Genomic DNA, 15,071 nt, shown 5'->3' with positions numbered 1-15,071 from the left:
GTCCTGTTTGATGGTCGCCCAAAGTATCATGGAATGTGTCAGCCTGCACGTCCCAGATACGCATGGTCTCTGATCGTGCACCTGTGGTTATAAGGCATGGGGTTAAGGACTGGAATCCACTGGAAGAGGTTAGTGTGCCAGGCCCTGGGTTTGAACTTGGCAGCCCAGGTTGGGTGGAGGCCCCAGCAGTTGGGTGAGGTGGGCAGGATAGTCCCTGCCTCAAGACTCCATCTTCGAAGTTTTCCAGTCTTTTGCTTTAATATTCTACGCTGCCTCTGATTCCACATGAAAAAGCTGCTCCTGCACCCCAAGCTGGAACAAACCCTGGGGCCAATCTGGCTTCGCTCCCCTTGTGGCCCCTTGCTAACACTCACCAGCGACTCTGCGTGGATCAGGCAAGATCATCTGGGCTGCCCCCAAGCCACATCCAAGGGCACCTGTCTCCTGCCCAGACTTGCCCTGTGCATTTTATTTATTTATTTATTTATTTATTTATTTATTTATTTATTTTTTGAGATGGGGTCTCACTGTGTCACCCAGGCTGGAATGCAGTGGCACGATCATGGCTCACTGCAGCCTTGAGCTCCTGGGCTCAAGCCATCCTCCCACCTCAGCCTTCTGAGTAGCTGGGACCACAGGCACGCGCCACCACACCTGGCTTAGCCCTGTGTGTCTGAATGACCAGGCAGCAGCCCCGTCAAGCCCTGTGGCTGTAGGAGGCAGTATGGAGCGGTGGTTATAAGCACTGTGTTGTGGGTAAGAGCAGGGACTCTGGAGCTGAGCTGCCTGGGTTCAAGTCTTCGCTGTGCTATTTACTATGTGACCTTGGGTCAGTCATTCAACCTCTCCATGTCCTGGCTCCTCCCCTGTAAATTGAGGATAATAATATCACCCGTTGCCCAGGGCTATTGGCAGGATCCAGAGAAATGATTACACTGTGTGCCAGGTGAGTAGAATAAGGCCTGGCAGGCAGTAGGTGCTCAGTGAACACTAGCTGCTCTCCCCTAAGAAGCTTGCAGCCTCAGGAGGGGGAAGCCACAGCAATATAGAAATAAAACAAGAATACAGAGCCAAATCCTAAGGCCACATGTGAGATGTGCCCAGTGTGCAGACAAAGTCTGCTGGAGGGAATGACCACCGTGGGCCGCTGGAGTGGTCAGAAAATATTCTAGAAAGAGGAGCAGGAAGAAGCGCTGGTCTTGGTCTCTCCCCTGGACTGCCCGGGGTTCCTGCTGCCCCCAAACTTTGCTGATGAGTTCTTGTCAGCATCACTGACAGCAGCAAATGTTAATTGAGTGTCTGCTGCGTGCAAGATATTGGAAGCAGCGCTGAGAAGGGAAGGGGTCTCTCCTGCCTCGTCTGGACGCAGGCAGGGCATTTTAAGAACAGCAGGGAAGCCAGTCTGGTGGCTGCACAGCGCTGAAGGCATGGCCAGCATAGGAGAATAGGTTGGAAAAGGCCTTGCGAGCTGGTTTGTGAAGACCCACTAAGGGCTGAGCTAGGTTTAAGGAAACATAGCTACTAAGCATTGTTGGACAGGGAGGGGACAGCTGCACTGTTGGGCCCTGGATGGGCTGGTGGTGGCAGAGATGGAAAGGCAGACCAGATGTGGAGAGAGTCCCTGCCACCCCTCTAAGACCCCGCACAGGAGCTGAGCAGGATGGGGAGGGCAGATGGGGAGGGTCCCATGGCCTCCTCCATGGCCTCCATAGCCTGCTCCTTTCTGCAGGTGACCCTGTCCAGGAGCGGCCACCAAGCATTCCCCTGCCCAGCCCCTACATCACCTTCCACCTGTGGACTGGCGAGGAGCAGCTCTGTACGTGCCCCTGCAGCTGTCTGGAAACAGTGGTATATGTCTGTGTCTGTGTGTGTGCATATGCGTGCATGTGTGTGTTTGTCAGTGTGTTTGTGTGTGTGTGTCTGTGTGTGCATGTGTGTGTCTGTATGTCTGTGTCTGTACGTGTGTGTGCATCTGTGTGTCTCTGTGTCTGTGTGTGTGTCTCTGTGCATGTTCTTATGTGTGTCCTTATGTGTCTGTGTGTCTGTCTGTGTTTCTGTGTGTGTGTGTATCCTCTGAGGAGGACTGGTTGGAATCAGGAACATAGCCCTGCCAGCCTTACGTGTCCTCACTGCCCTTGTTCCCCCATCCCAGGGAAGGAACTGGTGCTCTTCCTCCGCCCAAGATCCCAGCTGCGTCTCAGTGCTGACTTGGAGGTCTTGGATCTGCAGGGCCTCCGGCCAGACCGGGAGTTGGCCCGGGTTTCCGTGCTGTCCACGGACAGTGGCATCGAGCGAGACCTTCCCCCGGGGGCTGATGAGCTGCCTGCACCCAGCAGCCCTGAGATGGAGCGAGCTGGGCTGCAGCGCAAAGGAGGCATCAAGAAGCGTGCGTGGCCCCTGGACTTCTTGATGCCTGGCGGCTGGGACGGGCCCCCAGGGCTGCACCGGAGGACAGGCAGGCCCGGTGGGGATGGGGAAGTGCTGCCTGGTGTCTCCCGGCTGCACACAGCCCGGGTACTTGTGCTGGGAGACGACAGGATGCTGGGGCGCCTGGCCCAGGCCTACCACAGACTCAGGTGGGGCTCCAAGGTGGGGACTGGGGGCGGGCGCTGGTCAGGGGCACAGGTGGGCCTGGCGTGGGCTGGTGAAGGATCACAGGGTGGCAAGAGAGGGTCAGGAGGCAGAGGCCAGGGTGGGACAGAGGAGGATGCCACACAGTGCCAGCAGCCGTCACAGAGCACCGCAGTCCCTGCTTTGTGTTTGGTAGCTCCGTGAACCCTCATCGCCATCCTGCGAGGGAGACATTACTGTACCCATTTTGTAGATGAGAAAGCAGAGGCTCAGAAAGATGACACAAATTGCCCAAGGTCAAGAGATAACAAATAGCAGAGCCCAGTCTCTTTGAAGCCAAGCCCCATCCCTAACCTCCTCTGCTTTGCTGCCCGTTGCTAGGAAACGGGAGACCCAGAAGTTCTGCCTCACTCCCAGACTCAGCCTGCAGCTCTACTACGTCCCCGTGCTGGCACCTGAGGTGACTGGACCGCGGGAAGGCGGTGGCAGGGCAGAGACAGGGCAGGGTGGGCAGGGACACACCTGCAGCCTCACATCCCCCACATCCCCAGCGCAGGGACTAGAAAAAGCATCCTTAGGATGTGGAGACGGGACAGCCGTCAGCAGTCTTCTTTTCAGAGGCTGCAGACGGTGCTCTGGGGGCTGAATGTGGCCAGAGATTGGGTCTCTCTCTTGATGGCAGCCTGCTTGCTGCTGATATTCATTTTGTTTTTGTAGGTAATGGAATTAGTTGCAAAGTTCTCAAACACAGGCGCTCTCTCTCTCTCTCTCTCTCTCTCTCTCTCTCTCTCTCTCTCTCCCTCCTTCCCTCCCCTCTCTTATACACACACATACACACAAACCCCACACTTTCTGGTATGACATGAAAGGAAATTTCAGGCAGTGAAGTCCATTGATCTAGTAGGGGGGACAGACCCACACTTTCAGGTCTTACTTCCTACTGCACACTCCACTTCCTACTGCACATGCCACTTCCTACTGCACACACCACTTCCTACTGCACACGCCACTTCCTACTGCACACGCCACTTCCTACTGCACGCACCACTTCCTACTGCACACGCCACTTCTACTACACGCACCACTTCCTACTGCACACGCCACTTCCTACTGCACGCTCCACTTCCTACTGCACGCTCCACTTCCTACTGCACGCTCCACTTCCTACTGCACACTCCACTTCCTACTGCACACGCCACTTCCTACTGTACACTCCACTTCTACTGCACACTCCACTTCCTATTGGGAAGCAGTAAGGTCAAAGACATACTTGTCTCTCCCCTTTTGAAGTTGGTGATCATTTTTCAATGTCCCTGATGAGTGAACCTCAGCAAAATATATTCTAGCTTCATCTGAGTTTATAAAACAGAACAACGATGTGTCTTCACATGCAGAAATTGAGGCCCCAAGAGGTTAAGTGACTTGACCATATTCATACAACCTAGGCTGATGGCAGCTGGAAGGCAGAGCTGGAGAGAGGGCCTGATGGGGTCTGCCCTATCCCCTTTCCCCCAGAAGCCTGCAGCATCTAGGCAGCCGGAGCTGGGAGAGCTGGCTACATTCCTGGGCCGTGCAGACCCGTGGTACCAAAGCAACGTCAACACGCTGTGCCCCGCCATCCACAAGCTGGCTGAGATGGTAGGGGAGGGTGAGGGTACCTGGGAGGGAGAGAGGGAGGGGAGTGGGGTCTGGGCAGAGGGGAGAACAGAGGAGCCCAAGTGGTCAGCGAGGGTGAAATGGGGGTGAGGGGGGGCTATCTTTTCGCTGCTGTACTTGACCCTTGACCTTAAGAGTCGGGTGGGATGAGGCAGGAAGGGAATTCGAGAGAGGGGCCCTAACCAGCTAGTGGCTTTGAACTCACTCGGAACACTTACCAGGCACTTACTTTGGACCAGATCACCGTGGAAAAGATTAAGTAAAATATTCTTTCATAAGTGTGTAGGGCAGTTATATTCCTTCTTGTGTGAGCTTCCTGTGATCTTTTTTCTTTGTTTTTAATAATTTATTTATTTATTTTTGTTTTACTTCAAGTTCTGGGATACATGTGCAGAACATGCAGGTTTGTTACATAGGTATACATGTGCCATAGTGGTTTGCTGCACCTATCAACCTCTCATCTAGGTTTTAAGGCCCGCATGCATTAGGTATTTGTCCTAATGCTCTCCCTCCCCTTGTCCCCACCCCCAGACGGGCCCCAGTGTGTGATGTTCCCCTCCCTGAGTCCACGTGTTCTCATTGTTCAACTCCCACTTATGAGTTTGGACATGAGGTGTTTGGGTTTCTGTTCCTATGTTACTTTGCTGAGAATGATGGTTCCCAGCTTCACCATGTCCCTGAAAAGGACATTAACTCATTCTTTTTTTATGGCTGCATAGTATTCCATGGTGTATATGTGCCATAATTTCTTTATCCTGTCTATCATTGATGGGCATTTGGGCTGGTTCCAAGTCTTTGCTATTGTAAATAGTGCTGCAATAAACATACGTGTGCATGTGTCTTTATAGTGGAATGAATCATTTTTCTATGATTGTAATAGCTGATGTTTCCTGAGCACTTGTGCTGCACCGGGCACTGTTCTAAACACTTACACACAGGGCGGCTCATGTAATTCCCACAGTAGCCCAGAGGCAGGTGCCCCTGTTGGTAGGTACTATTGTCACCATAGCCCCATTTTACAGATCAAACAACTGAGGCACAAAGAAAGTAAGTATCTTGCCTGAAGTCACAAAGTGAGTGGTGGAGTGCCACTTGGAACCAGGCAGCTTGACTCCAGAGCACCCTCTCCTAACCACAAACCCATCTGCCATATCCCAACCGTGGCTGGCAGTGGAGAGGGAACTCATCTTTTACCGATTTGAAAGGGCTTTTATATAGTAAGACAATTCTACCCTTTTTGTCATCACATATGTTGCAGATTTTTTTCCCTTGGTTGTAACTTGCCTATCCACTTTTTGACTTGCGGAAGTTTAATACTTGGATGTCGTCAGACATACCACTTTTATTCTTTACAGTTTCTGCCTTTGGAGTCATGCTTTCAAAAGCTTAAATAAATGTTCACTGATAATTTACTCTAACACTTTCCATGTCTCAATTTTTACATTTAATTAATTGCCTATCTGCAATTAATTTTAGTGTTTAGTGTGAAGTATGTCATTTTATTTTTTCCAAATGTTGAGCTAGTTGTCCTAAAGCTATTTTGCATAAACCATCTTGCCGCAGCAATTTGAAATGCCACTTTTATCATTTGCTAAATACTTACATGTGCCTGTATTTAGTACATGATACTTACATGTGCTTGTATGTAGTACGTGATCCTTACATGTGCTTGTAAGTATTTAGTACATACGTACTCTCTCATTGATTTATTCATTTCTGTACAAACTAGCCTTTTTGATATTTTAATATCTGACTATAGAAGCCTGCTTACCCCATTATTCTTCTTTTTCAAAACTTTTCAGAATATGCCTATTTATTTATCTTCCTGATAAACTTTAGAATTTCAAGTTTTGTTTTTGTTATTATTTTTAATCCTATTGGATTTCAATTGAAATTTGAGGAGAATTAGAATCTTTAGCATATTGAGTTTTTCTCTCTAGGAGCACGGTATAGCTCTTCATTTGTCAAAGTGTCCTTATATATCCCTCAGTATAAGTGTAAAGTTTGCATCATATAGCTTCTGTCCAATTCTCACTAAATTTATTACTCGTGTGTGATAGTGTTTCTTACTATTGCGAATGCTATCTTTATCCCATTATATGGGTAGTGCCTGAAGCTAAAAGGAAGCTATTGATTTATACATATTTATTTTAGTTTTAAAAACTGCAGTAAAAAACGTAACATTAATTTACCACTTTTACATGTCTGTTTTTTAACATGCCACTTTACTGAGCTCTCCATTTTGCTTTATCATTTGATTGATGAGGGTGTCTTCTTACATATTTTATTCAAATAAGGACATTTAGGGATGCACATTTTCTGGATTATACCTGATCCGAAAATGTCTTTGCATACACACAGAGACCATTTAGCTGGGTATTAAAATACTTTTTCCTTGAAACTCGGAGGATATTACAGTGGGAACATTTGATGCAGGCCCCATTGGTGCTCCTTTGCTGGTAGCTATTTTTCTCTGCCAGGACACTGTAAGATTTTGGTTTTCCCTTTCTCCTTGTATTTAACCATTTGAAGGGCCTTATGCTTACTCCAAAAGCAATCGCCACATGAAGAGACCAGAAACATTGTGAGCAATGACAGCATTATTAGAATACGTTCATAGCTCCTCAGTGTGACCCTTTTGAAAGGAACAATATTTCAGTACACCAGATGTGAGAGTCAGAAGAGCTCTTACAGGACCGGATATGAGTCGGATGAGATCAACTCTGAGCTTCCTTCTAGCCCTGACACTATCACATTCTATGTAGATGTTCTGAAAAACCAGTCACTATGCTTTATCATCATATGGGACCAGGGAAGGACTGGAAGACAAGATGCATAGTCCATTCCCAATAACATGCAAACCTGAATTATTTTATTTTATTTTATTTTAAGATGGAGTTTCACTCTTGTTGCCCAGGCTGGAGTGCGATGGCACAATCTTGGCTCACCACAACCTCTGCCTCCTGGGTTCAAGCAGTTCTCCTGCCTTAGCCTCCCAAGTAGCTGGGATTACAGGCATGCGCCACCACGCCTGGCTAATTTTGTATTTTTGGTAGAGATGAGGTTTCTCCATGTTGATTAGGCTGGTCTCGAACTCCCGACCTCAGGTGACCCTCTCGCCTCAGCCTCCCAAAGTGTTGGGATTACAGGCGTGAGCCACCGTGCCCAGCCAATTAGTTTATTAATAGATGCAGGGACCACCAGAGCTGAAAGAGACATCAGATCATCTGGTTCAACTTCTCATTTTCTCTAGAAGGACATTCAGGCCTCAAAGAGTTTGAATAACTTGCCCACACCTGCCTGGCCAATGACAAGTAGCCCATCCAAGCCTAGAACCCAGTCCTGGCTCTCTCATTAGCTTCACTCTCCAGCATCTTGTCTCCCCCAGTCACTTAGCACAGTGCCTCACACATAGCAGTGCTCAGTAGTCTCTGTAGAACTGAAATTAGTCAGATTCCCTAGGGAGGCAGGGCTCTGGACAGGAATATTTTGATTGGGAGTGGAAATTCAGTGGTAGGAAAGGTTTGGAATGTGTTGAAGGATGCACTGGGTTAGTGCATCCCAGAGATGTAGGGGCTTGGAGTTTCTCTCTGAATAAAATGGCATCTCCCACAGTGGCCTTGGGGGAGATGGTGAAGACATTCCCTGTCTCCCTCACAGCCTCCTTCCCTGGACTCATCCCAGACTGTGGACCCCTTCATCCTGGACGTCATCACCTACTACATCCGCATGGGCACCCAACCCATCTATTTCCAGATCTACACAGTCAAGGTAATCATCCCACTGAAGGCTCCAAGGGATCCCAGGACCCCACAGATTAAATACCCAGGCTCAGGGGAAACACTGGTTATCAGGCCACACATCATGAACACACCCAGATACTCTTGGTTATTAACGTTACCTTCTTCATCTCTAAATGAATCAGATCATTATTAATTTCAAGACCTCAAATCCAAGAAGTAGGTCTTCTTTATGTGGAAGGGTTCTCCATGGCCCTGGATCCCTGGAAATCAGGGATAGAGTGATTTGGAAATCACACCAGGAAATGCCACCCTCCCTTCCTCTCTCCAGATCTTCTTCAGTGACCTGAGCCAAGACCCTACCGAGGACATCTTCCTCATTGAGCTGAAGGTGAAGATCCAAGATTCTAAATTCCCCAAAGGTAAGCATCTGCCTCCCTTTTCCCAAAGGTCATCCTGACTCAGCTTCCCCAAACTCTCATCTTCTCACCTCTCACCTGACGAGCATCCCCACACCCTCAGTGCTCGTCCCTGCTCTGTTCCCTACCTCTGCTGAATGCCAAGGCTGCCCTTGATCCCCTCCAACCCCCGAAAGACTGAAAGGCAGCCTGGCCCCCTGAGGTGTTGCCTTTCCATCCAGGGAGATGGAGGGATGGGTAAACCCAGCAGCTCAGCTCCTGCCCTCAGAGAGGTGGGGAAGTCAGGGCGAGAGGGCTGGGAACCTCCACCCCAAGCCTCTTTTCATCTCCCTGCAGATGGCTTTTCACCCAGGAGGAGAGGCGTGGCCGAGGGCCCAGGGGCGGAGCTCTCCCTGTGCTACCAGAAGGTCAGCGTGCACGGGCGTGGTCAGTAGGTGGCCAAGAGGTACAGCTGGAGAGAGCGGGCCTCGAGGACAAACAGGGAAGCAGACAGAGCCAAAGGAAGCTTCTGCCTCTTTTCTTGAAGCTGCCTGCAGAGTTCCCCAGCCTTCAGGGAGTTTTGCAGGGATGGGTGGGTTAAGTTGGCCCTACATGTAGACCAGGAGGTGATCTGATTTAAGGAACAAGGGGCCTGACTCCTTGTTAAAAAATATCTTCCTTGCTAGCTGGCCAGATGCTTGAACTGATTTCACTGGAAATTTATTCTTTGGGGTCTGGAAGGCTGAACATACTTCTAGGGCTGGGAGTGCTGTAAACCTTTATCTGCTAGCCCTTATGGGACTGTAGTGACATAGACAAAACAGGGTCTGGCACAGTGGCTCATGCCTGTAATCCCAGCCTTTTGGGAGGCTGAGGCAGGAGGATCACCTGAGCCCAGGAGTTCAAGACCAGCCTGGGCAACATAGTGAGACCCCCAGCTCAAAAGAAAAAAAAAAAAAAGACGCTCATGGCAGGGGTGGAAAACAGGGGAGAGAGGCAAGACTGTGGATGTGGGGATGTGTGGGGAAAAGGTATGTCCTGAGGACCTCCACCTGTTCCTTGATACCTCTCCCCAGGCCTTGCTCAGCCACCGGCCCCGAGAGGTCACCGTTTCCCTGCGGGCCACTGGGCTGGTCCTGAAGGCCATTCCAGCCAGCGACACAGAAGGTGAGGAATGGGGAATGCAGAGCAAAGAAAGAGACAAGAGATGAGAAGGGCAATGCTGGGGAGAGGGCAGAGTGGCAGGAGAAGGGGGAGCCCTCCCAGTCACGGAACTGGAGCCAGGTCCAGGGCTTGGTGACTGCCTTCAAGCTGCTTGCTGTGGGGTCCCCTAGACTCTAGCACTGGTCGCTGGCTTGAGCCTCAGCAGCCTGGTGAGACATAGTTGGAAGGTGGAGGACTACAGGGAGGGGTTAAAGTTGGCCTCCTGCCACAGAATTGTGTCTGCAGGGCTAGTTGTCTTCTGTTTGGAAATTTTGGACTTTGAATGTCATTCCAAAAAAAAAAAAAAATGGAGACAATAGAAGATGCCAATTTATGTGCATATAGTAAATTATAAAAATTAACTCATATTGTGAGCTCCCTGGTCTCCTAGAATAATGCAAAGGATGGCAATCTGGATTACTAACATTGCAAACATGCACCGGAGGCCGGGCAGTGAAGCATGTGAACCCTAGGAAATAGATAGTATTAGTATTAGCAACTTTTTACTAGAGAGGAAACCGAAGGAAAGAGAATAACGCACCCAACATCACGTCTGCCAGGAAGTATCAGAACTGGAATTCAAACCCAGGTATTCTCATGCAAGAGCCTATGTTCCTTACCACTGCCTCCCCTAGAATTGCCAACTCTCAACAGACTAGACTTAGGGGATGTTTCTCCGGTGATGCTTGTAGAAGACCGTTTTGGAGCAAACAAGAAAATTCACCCAGGCAGAATTATATCTTGTTTGCCATCTATTCCATTTGTCCATGACGTGTCCTGGCATATAGTAGATACTTGATCAATATTTCAGGAATAAATGAAATGCTACTTTACACTCAAAAATTTGTTTTAAAAATGAGTGAACACATTTGGAATATTCCAGAAGGAAAACGGAATGAAAATACACATGAGCCAGGCTGGAATGCTTACGGGGAAGCCAACTCCGATCCCTCCTCTCCTCTCCAACCACGAGTATTTACTCCATCTCTGAAATCCACTGTGGCTTTGCTAGCATTCCAATGATGACACCTTTCTGACAATAATGCATTTGTGTTCATGTGTGGGTATCCTAGTGTCATAATTTCCTTAGCATCTGGCACAAAGAAGAAACTCAAGAAATTATATCACTTCCTAATGAAATTGCTTCCAGGCAAGTTGAATTCGTGGATGATGACATACGAAACTCCATCACAGCAGGACACTCTTTCCCTGCAACTCTTTAACACCATGAAGGAGACGTGTACTCGTGGCAGTAGCTCTTAACCTAGAGGTGCTCAGGAGCAGGCCGTCAAGGGTGCGGGGCCAGAGCCAGATGGGTAGGGCTCACACCCCAGCTTGGCCACTGACTATCTGTGTGACCTTGGATGTGTGACTTGTGTCCTGTCTACCTTTTTTTTTTCTTCTTAAATGGAGATAATAAGTAGCTACTAATTTGTGTGCATACAGTAAAAAATACATGTTAGCTCTTATTGTTCAAACTGTATTCCTTCCACTTCTCTCACAGACTGTCCCCACTCCCAGCCCTACTCTAGACCCTATCAGTACCAGTCTGATGATGCCACCCTCGGTGGAGCAGACTTCTACAAACCCTCTTTAGTCGGCAGGGAGGGATGAAGCCTACCAGCGGGCACACAGTAATGATTTTTGACACATTATAGACTATTAAGCAACCCCATCTCTACTAAAAATACAAAAAAAAAAAAAAAAAAAAGAGTTAGCCGAGTGTGATGGTGCTCGCCTGTAATCCCAGCTACATGGGAGGCTGAGGCAGGAGAATCGTTTGAACCTAGGAGGCAGAGGTTGCAGTGACCGAGATCATGCCACTGCACTCCAGCCTAGGCAACAGAGTGAGACTGTCTCAAAATATATGTATATAATATATATGTGTATATATATACATATATACGTGTGTGTATATATGTATATGTGTGTATATATACCTATATGTGTGTATATATACACATGTGTGTATATATACATATATGTGTGTATATATATACATGTATGTGTGTGTATATATATATACAAAAAAAACTGTAATAAAAAAAGGAAGTCAAAGAAACACTCTACCTGTTGGCACTACTGCCCTCCTCACCCACTTGGAGCCTCTGTCCTGCACAAGATCCCTGGGCAGGTGCTTCTTTCATTCATAGCATGCCCAAGAGCTGCAGGAAGTGCAAGAGAACTTCTAGAACTTTATTCCTTTTAAAAAGGGTTGCAGGAGGACATAATGAAAGGGTGGGGGTGTGGATTTGGGTTGGTGATGGCCGCTGACCTGAGGATATAGAAACTTGCGGATTCACCGGGGAAGGAAGAAGGATGATTGAGAAGGAACAGTAACTTGGCTGGGACCAAGCAGATTCAGGAAGTGGGGGCCCAAGGAGGAGTGAGAGGGCTGGGGGTGTGAAGATGGGTTCATGGAAATCTTGAGACCTAGAATCTCAAACTCCCCTACTTCCCTGGAGGTCCATTTACAGCCCCACCAATCTCATTCAGTTTCAGGGTCTCGCCATTGCCCCCTGCCTGCTGCTCCTGTCACAGACCACACGTGTCTGAATGTCAGTGTGACAGAGGTTGTCAAGTCCTCCAACTTGGCGGGAAAGTCCTTCTCTGTAAGTACTGAGTAGACTGGGAAAGGGAGACAGCCGGCTGGGGGCTCAGAGTAGACTGGGAAAGGGAGAGGTGGCTAGGAGCTCAGAGTAGACTGGGAAAGGGAGACAGCCGGCCGGGGGCTCAGAGTAGGCTGGGAAAGGGAGACAGCCGGCCGGGGGCTCAGAGTAGACTGGGAAAGGGAGACAGGTGGCTGGGAGCTCAGAGGGAGGGTGTTCAGAGAAGGGAACTGACTTCCCAGCCTTTCTGAGCCTTTGCTATTGGAATGGGTCTTCCTGTTGGAAGGAATCTGCTTTGCAGTCAGTCTGTCTGAAGTGCAGAGTGCTCAGTGGTATAAGGAAAGCACTTTAAGAGTCAAAGCCCTGCCCTCCATCTGCTAACCATTTGAGGACCTAAGACATACCCAGATGACTGCAAAATGCACCTATGTCCTGTCATCCCAGGCGCCACACCACAGCCAGACTCCTAAACAACAACAGCCCAACCTTTGACCAAATCAAACCAGCTCTCTCAATCCCCTTGCCCTTTGCCCTTTTGCCTTTGTGCATATCGATATTTTTTTATTTTTTACTTTTTATTTTTCTTGAGACAGAGTCTCACTCTGTCACCCAGGCTGGAGTCCAGTGGTGTGATCTTGGCTCACTGCAACCTCCATCTCCCAGGTTCAAGCAATTCTCCTGCCTCAGCCTCTCGAGTAGCTGGGACTATAGGTGTGCGCCATCATGCGCCATCATGCCCGGCTAATTTTTGTATTTTTAGTAGAGACAGGGTTTCACCATGTTGGCCAGGATGGTCTCAAACTCCTGACCTCAGGCAATCCACCTGCCTTGGCAAAGTGCTGGGATTACAGGCGTAAGCCGCCACGCCTGGCCGATACTTACTGACACAGACTAAAACTATTCATTTCCTTTCTACCCAATGGCCTCTCTGGACTTCACTTCCCCGCTCAGCTTGGCTTTGGTGCCCCATGACTGCGCCTGAACCATGTTCGCACTGATGTCCTCACTCCCATGCACCACCCAGCAGGCTGACACTCCCATTTAGGTCAAGCCACTTACTCAGTCTGTGTACCCAGGTGGCCAAGTGCTTCTGGAATAACCCCTGCATCCTCACTGATTAGATCCACAGCAAACTTATGACCTCCCCCTCACCTGGATCCTTGGGATCACATAGCCCTTTCCTTACCCACCCCCTCCAGGCTCTTCTCTATCTGTTTGCAGTTCTCTCTCCCCAGCTTTGACCTCTTCCTCTCCACTGCTCCTTCCGCTTAGCCTACATACACTCAGGTCTTTTCCATCTTAAAAGACAAAAAAAAAAAAACAACTCTGCCATGACCCAACTACCTCTCTAACTACCCACTGCATCTCTTTCCTTCCCTTCTCAGTCAAGCTCCTTGAAAGGTACTTCTAGAAGAGTTTCCAGCTCCTTATCAATAACTCTTCTACCCATGACTACCTGTTTACACATGTCCCACTGTGGAAAAGTCACCTCCATGTTGCCAAAACCAGTGGTCATTAGCCCTTATATTTCTTTATCCTTTAAGATAATGTTTTTGTTTGTTTTTTGTTTTGTTTTGTTTTGTTTTGTTTTTGAGACAGAGTCTCACTCTGTCACCAGGCTGGAGCGCAATGGCGCGATCTTGGCTCACCACAACCTCTGACTCCCTGGTTCAAGTGATTCTCCTGCCTCAGCCTCCTGAGTAGCTGGGATTACAGGCACGCGCCTCCATGCCCAGCTAATTTTTGTATTTTTAATAGAGACAGGATTTCACCATGTTGACCAGGATGGTCTTAAACTCCTGACCTCGTGATCCACCCACCTCAGCCTCCCAAAGTGTTGGGATTACAGGTGTGAGCCACTGTGCCTGGCCAAGATAATGTTTTAACCTATAAACAAAAGTTTCATTATTTATTTTGGAAAATATAAAAAAGCACAAGAAGTACATTCACCAGTAGTCGCAATCCCTGGAGAGGATGAATATTAACATTTTCAGGTGTAAACACCCAAGTCTTTTTTTCTAGCTATTTTAAGATAATTAATTGATAGCTACACTACACACTGGTCTGTACCTTGATGTTTTTTACTCAAAAATATACTAAAGCCTCGTAAATAGGTCTTGATGGGACCTTGCTTTGGTCATTAAATATGTTTTGCGTCATTAAGTATATGTCAGTATTTATTATATGGTAGTTCCATATACCTATATAATTCTAATATTCTAATAATAAATTCTAAGACGACGTTTAAGTAAGTTCTCATTTTTCACCATTACGAGCATGTGAGCAATTTCCTTAGGGGTAAATATGTGCTAAAAATCATGGTTATGTCTTTTTAGAAGAATGCCTAGAAGTGAAATCATCCAGTCAGGTGGCATCCTTTTTATATATTTTGCCAAATTGCCCTCTAGAAAGTCAATACCAAGTTCCAATCTGATTGTAGTGTTTGAGTGCCAATTTTGCAGCACAATTCACATATTGATTGATTGTTTTATCTTCACAAATTTGATGATCAAACTTTTCATTATTTTGTTTCCTTTATTACCAATTAGTAAAATGGAATACTTTCTTGTATTTCTATTTCTTCATTCATTTATTTCCTATTTGTATTCTCATCTCATACTAATATCCTGTTTTATAGTGTGAGGACATTAACCCCTTTGTTGTCATAAATTTTGGAAATTCTTTTCCCAGTTTGTCTTTTGATGCTTTTTTAACCTAAAATAGCTTTATATTGTGACATAGCAAAATCTACCATTTTCCTTTAATGATTTCTGACTCTGATATAATTAAACATTATGTATGTCTAAAGACCCCATCTCCTTGAATTTAAGGCATACCACAATTTTACATACTACTAAGAAACAAACAATGCTTCCTAAACTACGGACAATGCT

The 15,071-nt window shown here is 47.5% G+C and overlaps 1 protein-coding gene across 1 annotated transcript in view; it reads left to right on the top strand.

Moving 5' to 3' along the window:
• The window catches only part of PIK3R6 (phosphoinositide-3-kinase regulatory subunit 6), a 65,929-nt gene that overhangs the window by 37,083 nt on the left and 13,775 nt on the right, over positions 1–15,071 (top strand). Inside the window, exons 10-18 of the mRNA XM_008010318.3 lie at positions 1,730–1,816; positions 2,153–2,576; positions 2,953–3,031; positions 4,087–4,209; positions 7,888–7,998; positions 8,299–8,389; positions 8,723–8,793; positions 9,442–9,532; positions 12,065–12,180. Coding sequence (XP_008008509.3) covers positions 1,730–1,816; positions 2,153–2,576; positions 2,953–3,031; positions 4,087–4,209; positions 7,888–7,998; positions 8,299–8,389; positions 8,723–8,793; positions 9,442–9,532; positions 12,065–12,180 — 1,193 coding nt within the window. The remainder of the gene's footprint in view (positions 1–1,729; positions 1,817–2,152; positions 2,577–2,952; positions 3,032–4,086; positions 4,210–7,887; positions 7,999–8,298; positions 8,390–8,722; positions 8,794–9,441; positions 9,533–12,064; positions 12,181–15,071) is intronic.

This window comes from Chlorocebus sabaeus, chromosome 16, assembly GCF_047675955.1.
Source record: "Chlorocebus sabaeus isolate Y175 chromosome 16, mChlSab1.0.hap1, whole genome shotgun sequence".
NCBI lineage: Eukaryota > Metazoa > Chordata > Mammalia > Primates > Cercopithecidae > Chlorocebus > Chlorocebus sabaeus.
This window is presented reverse-complemented; position numbering and strand designations above follow the sequence as displayed.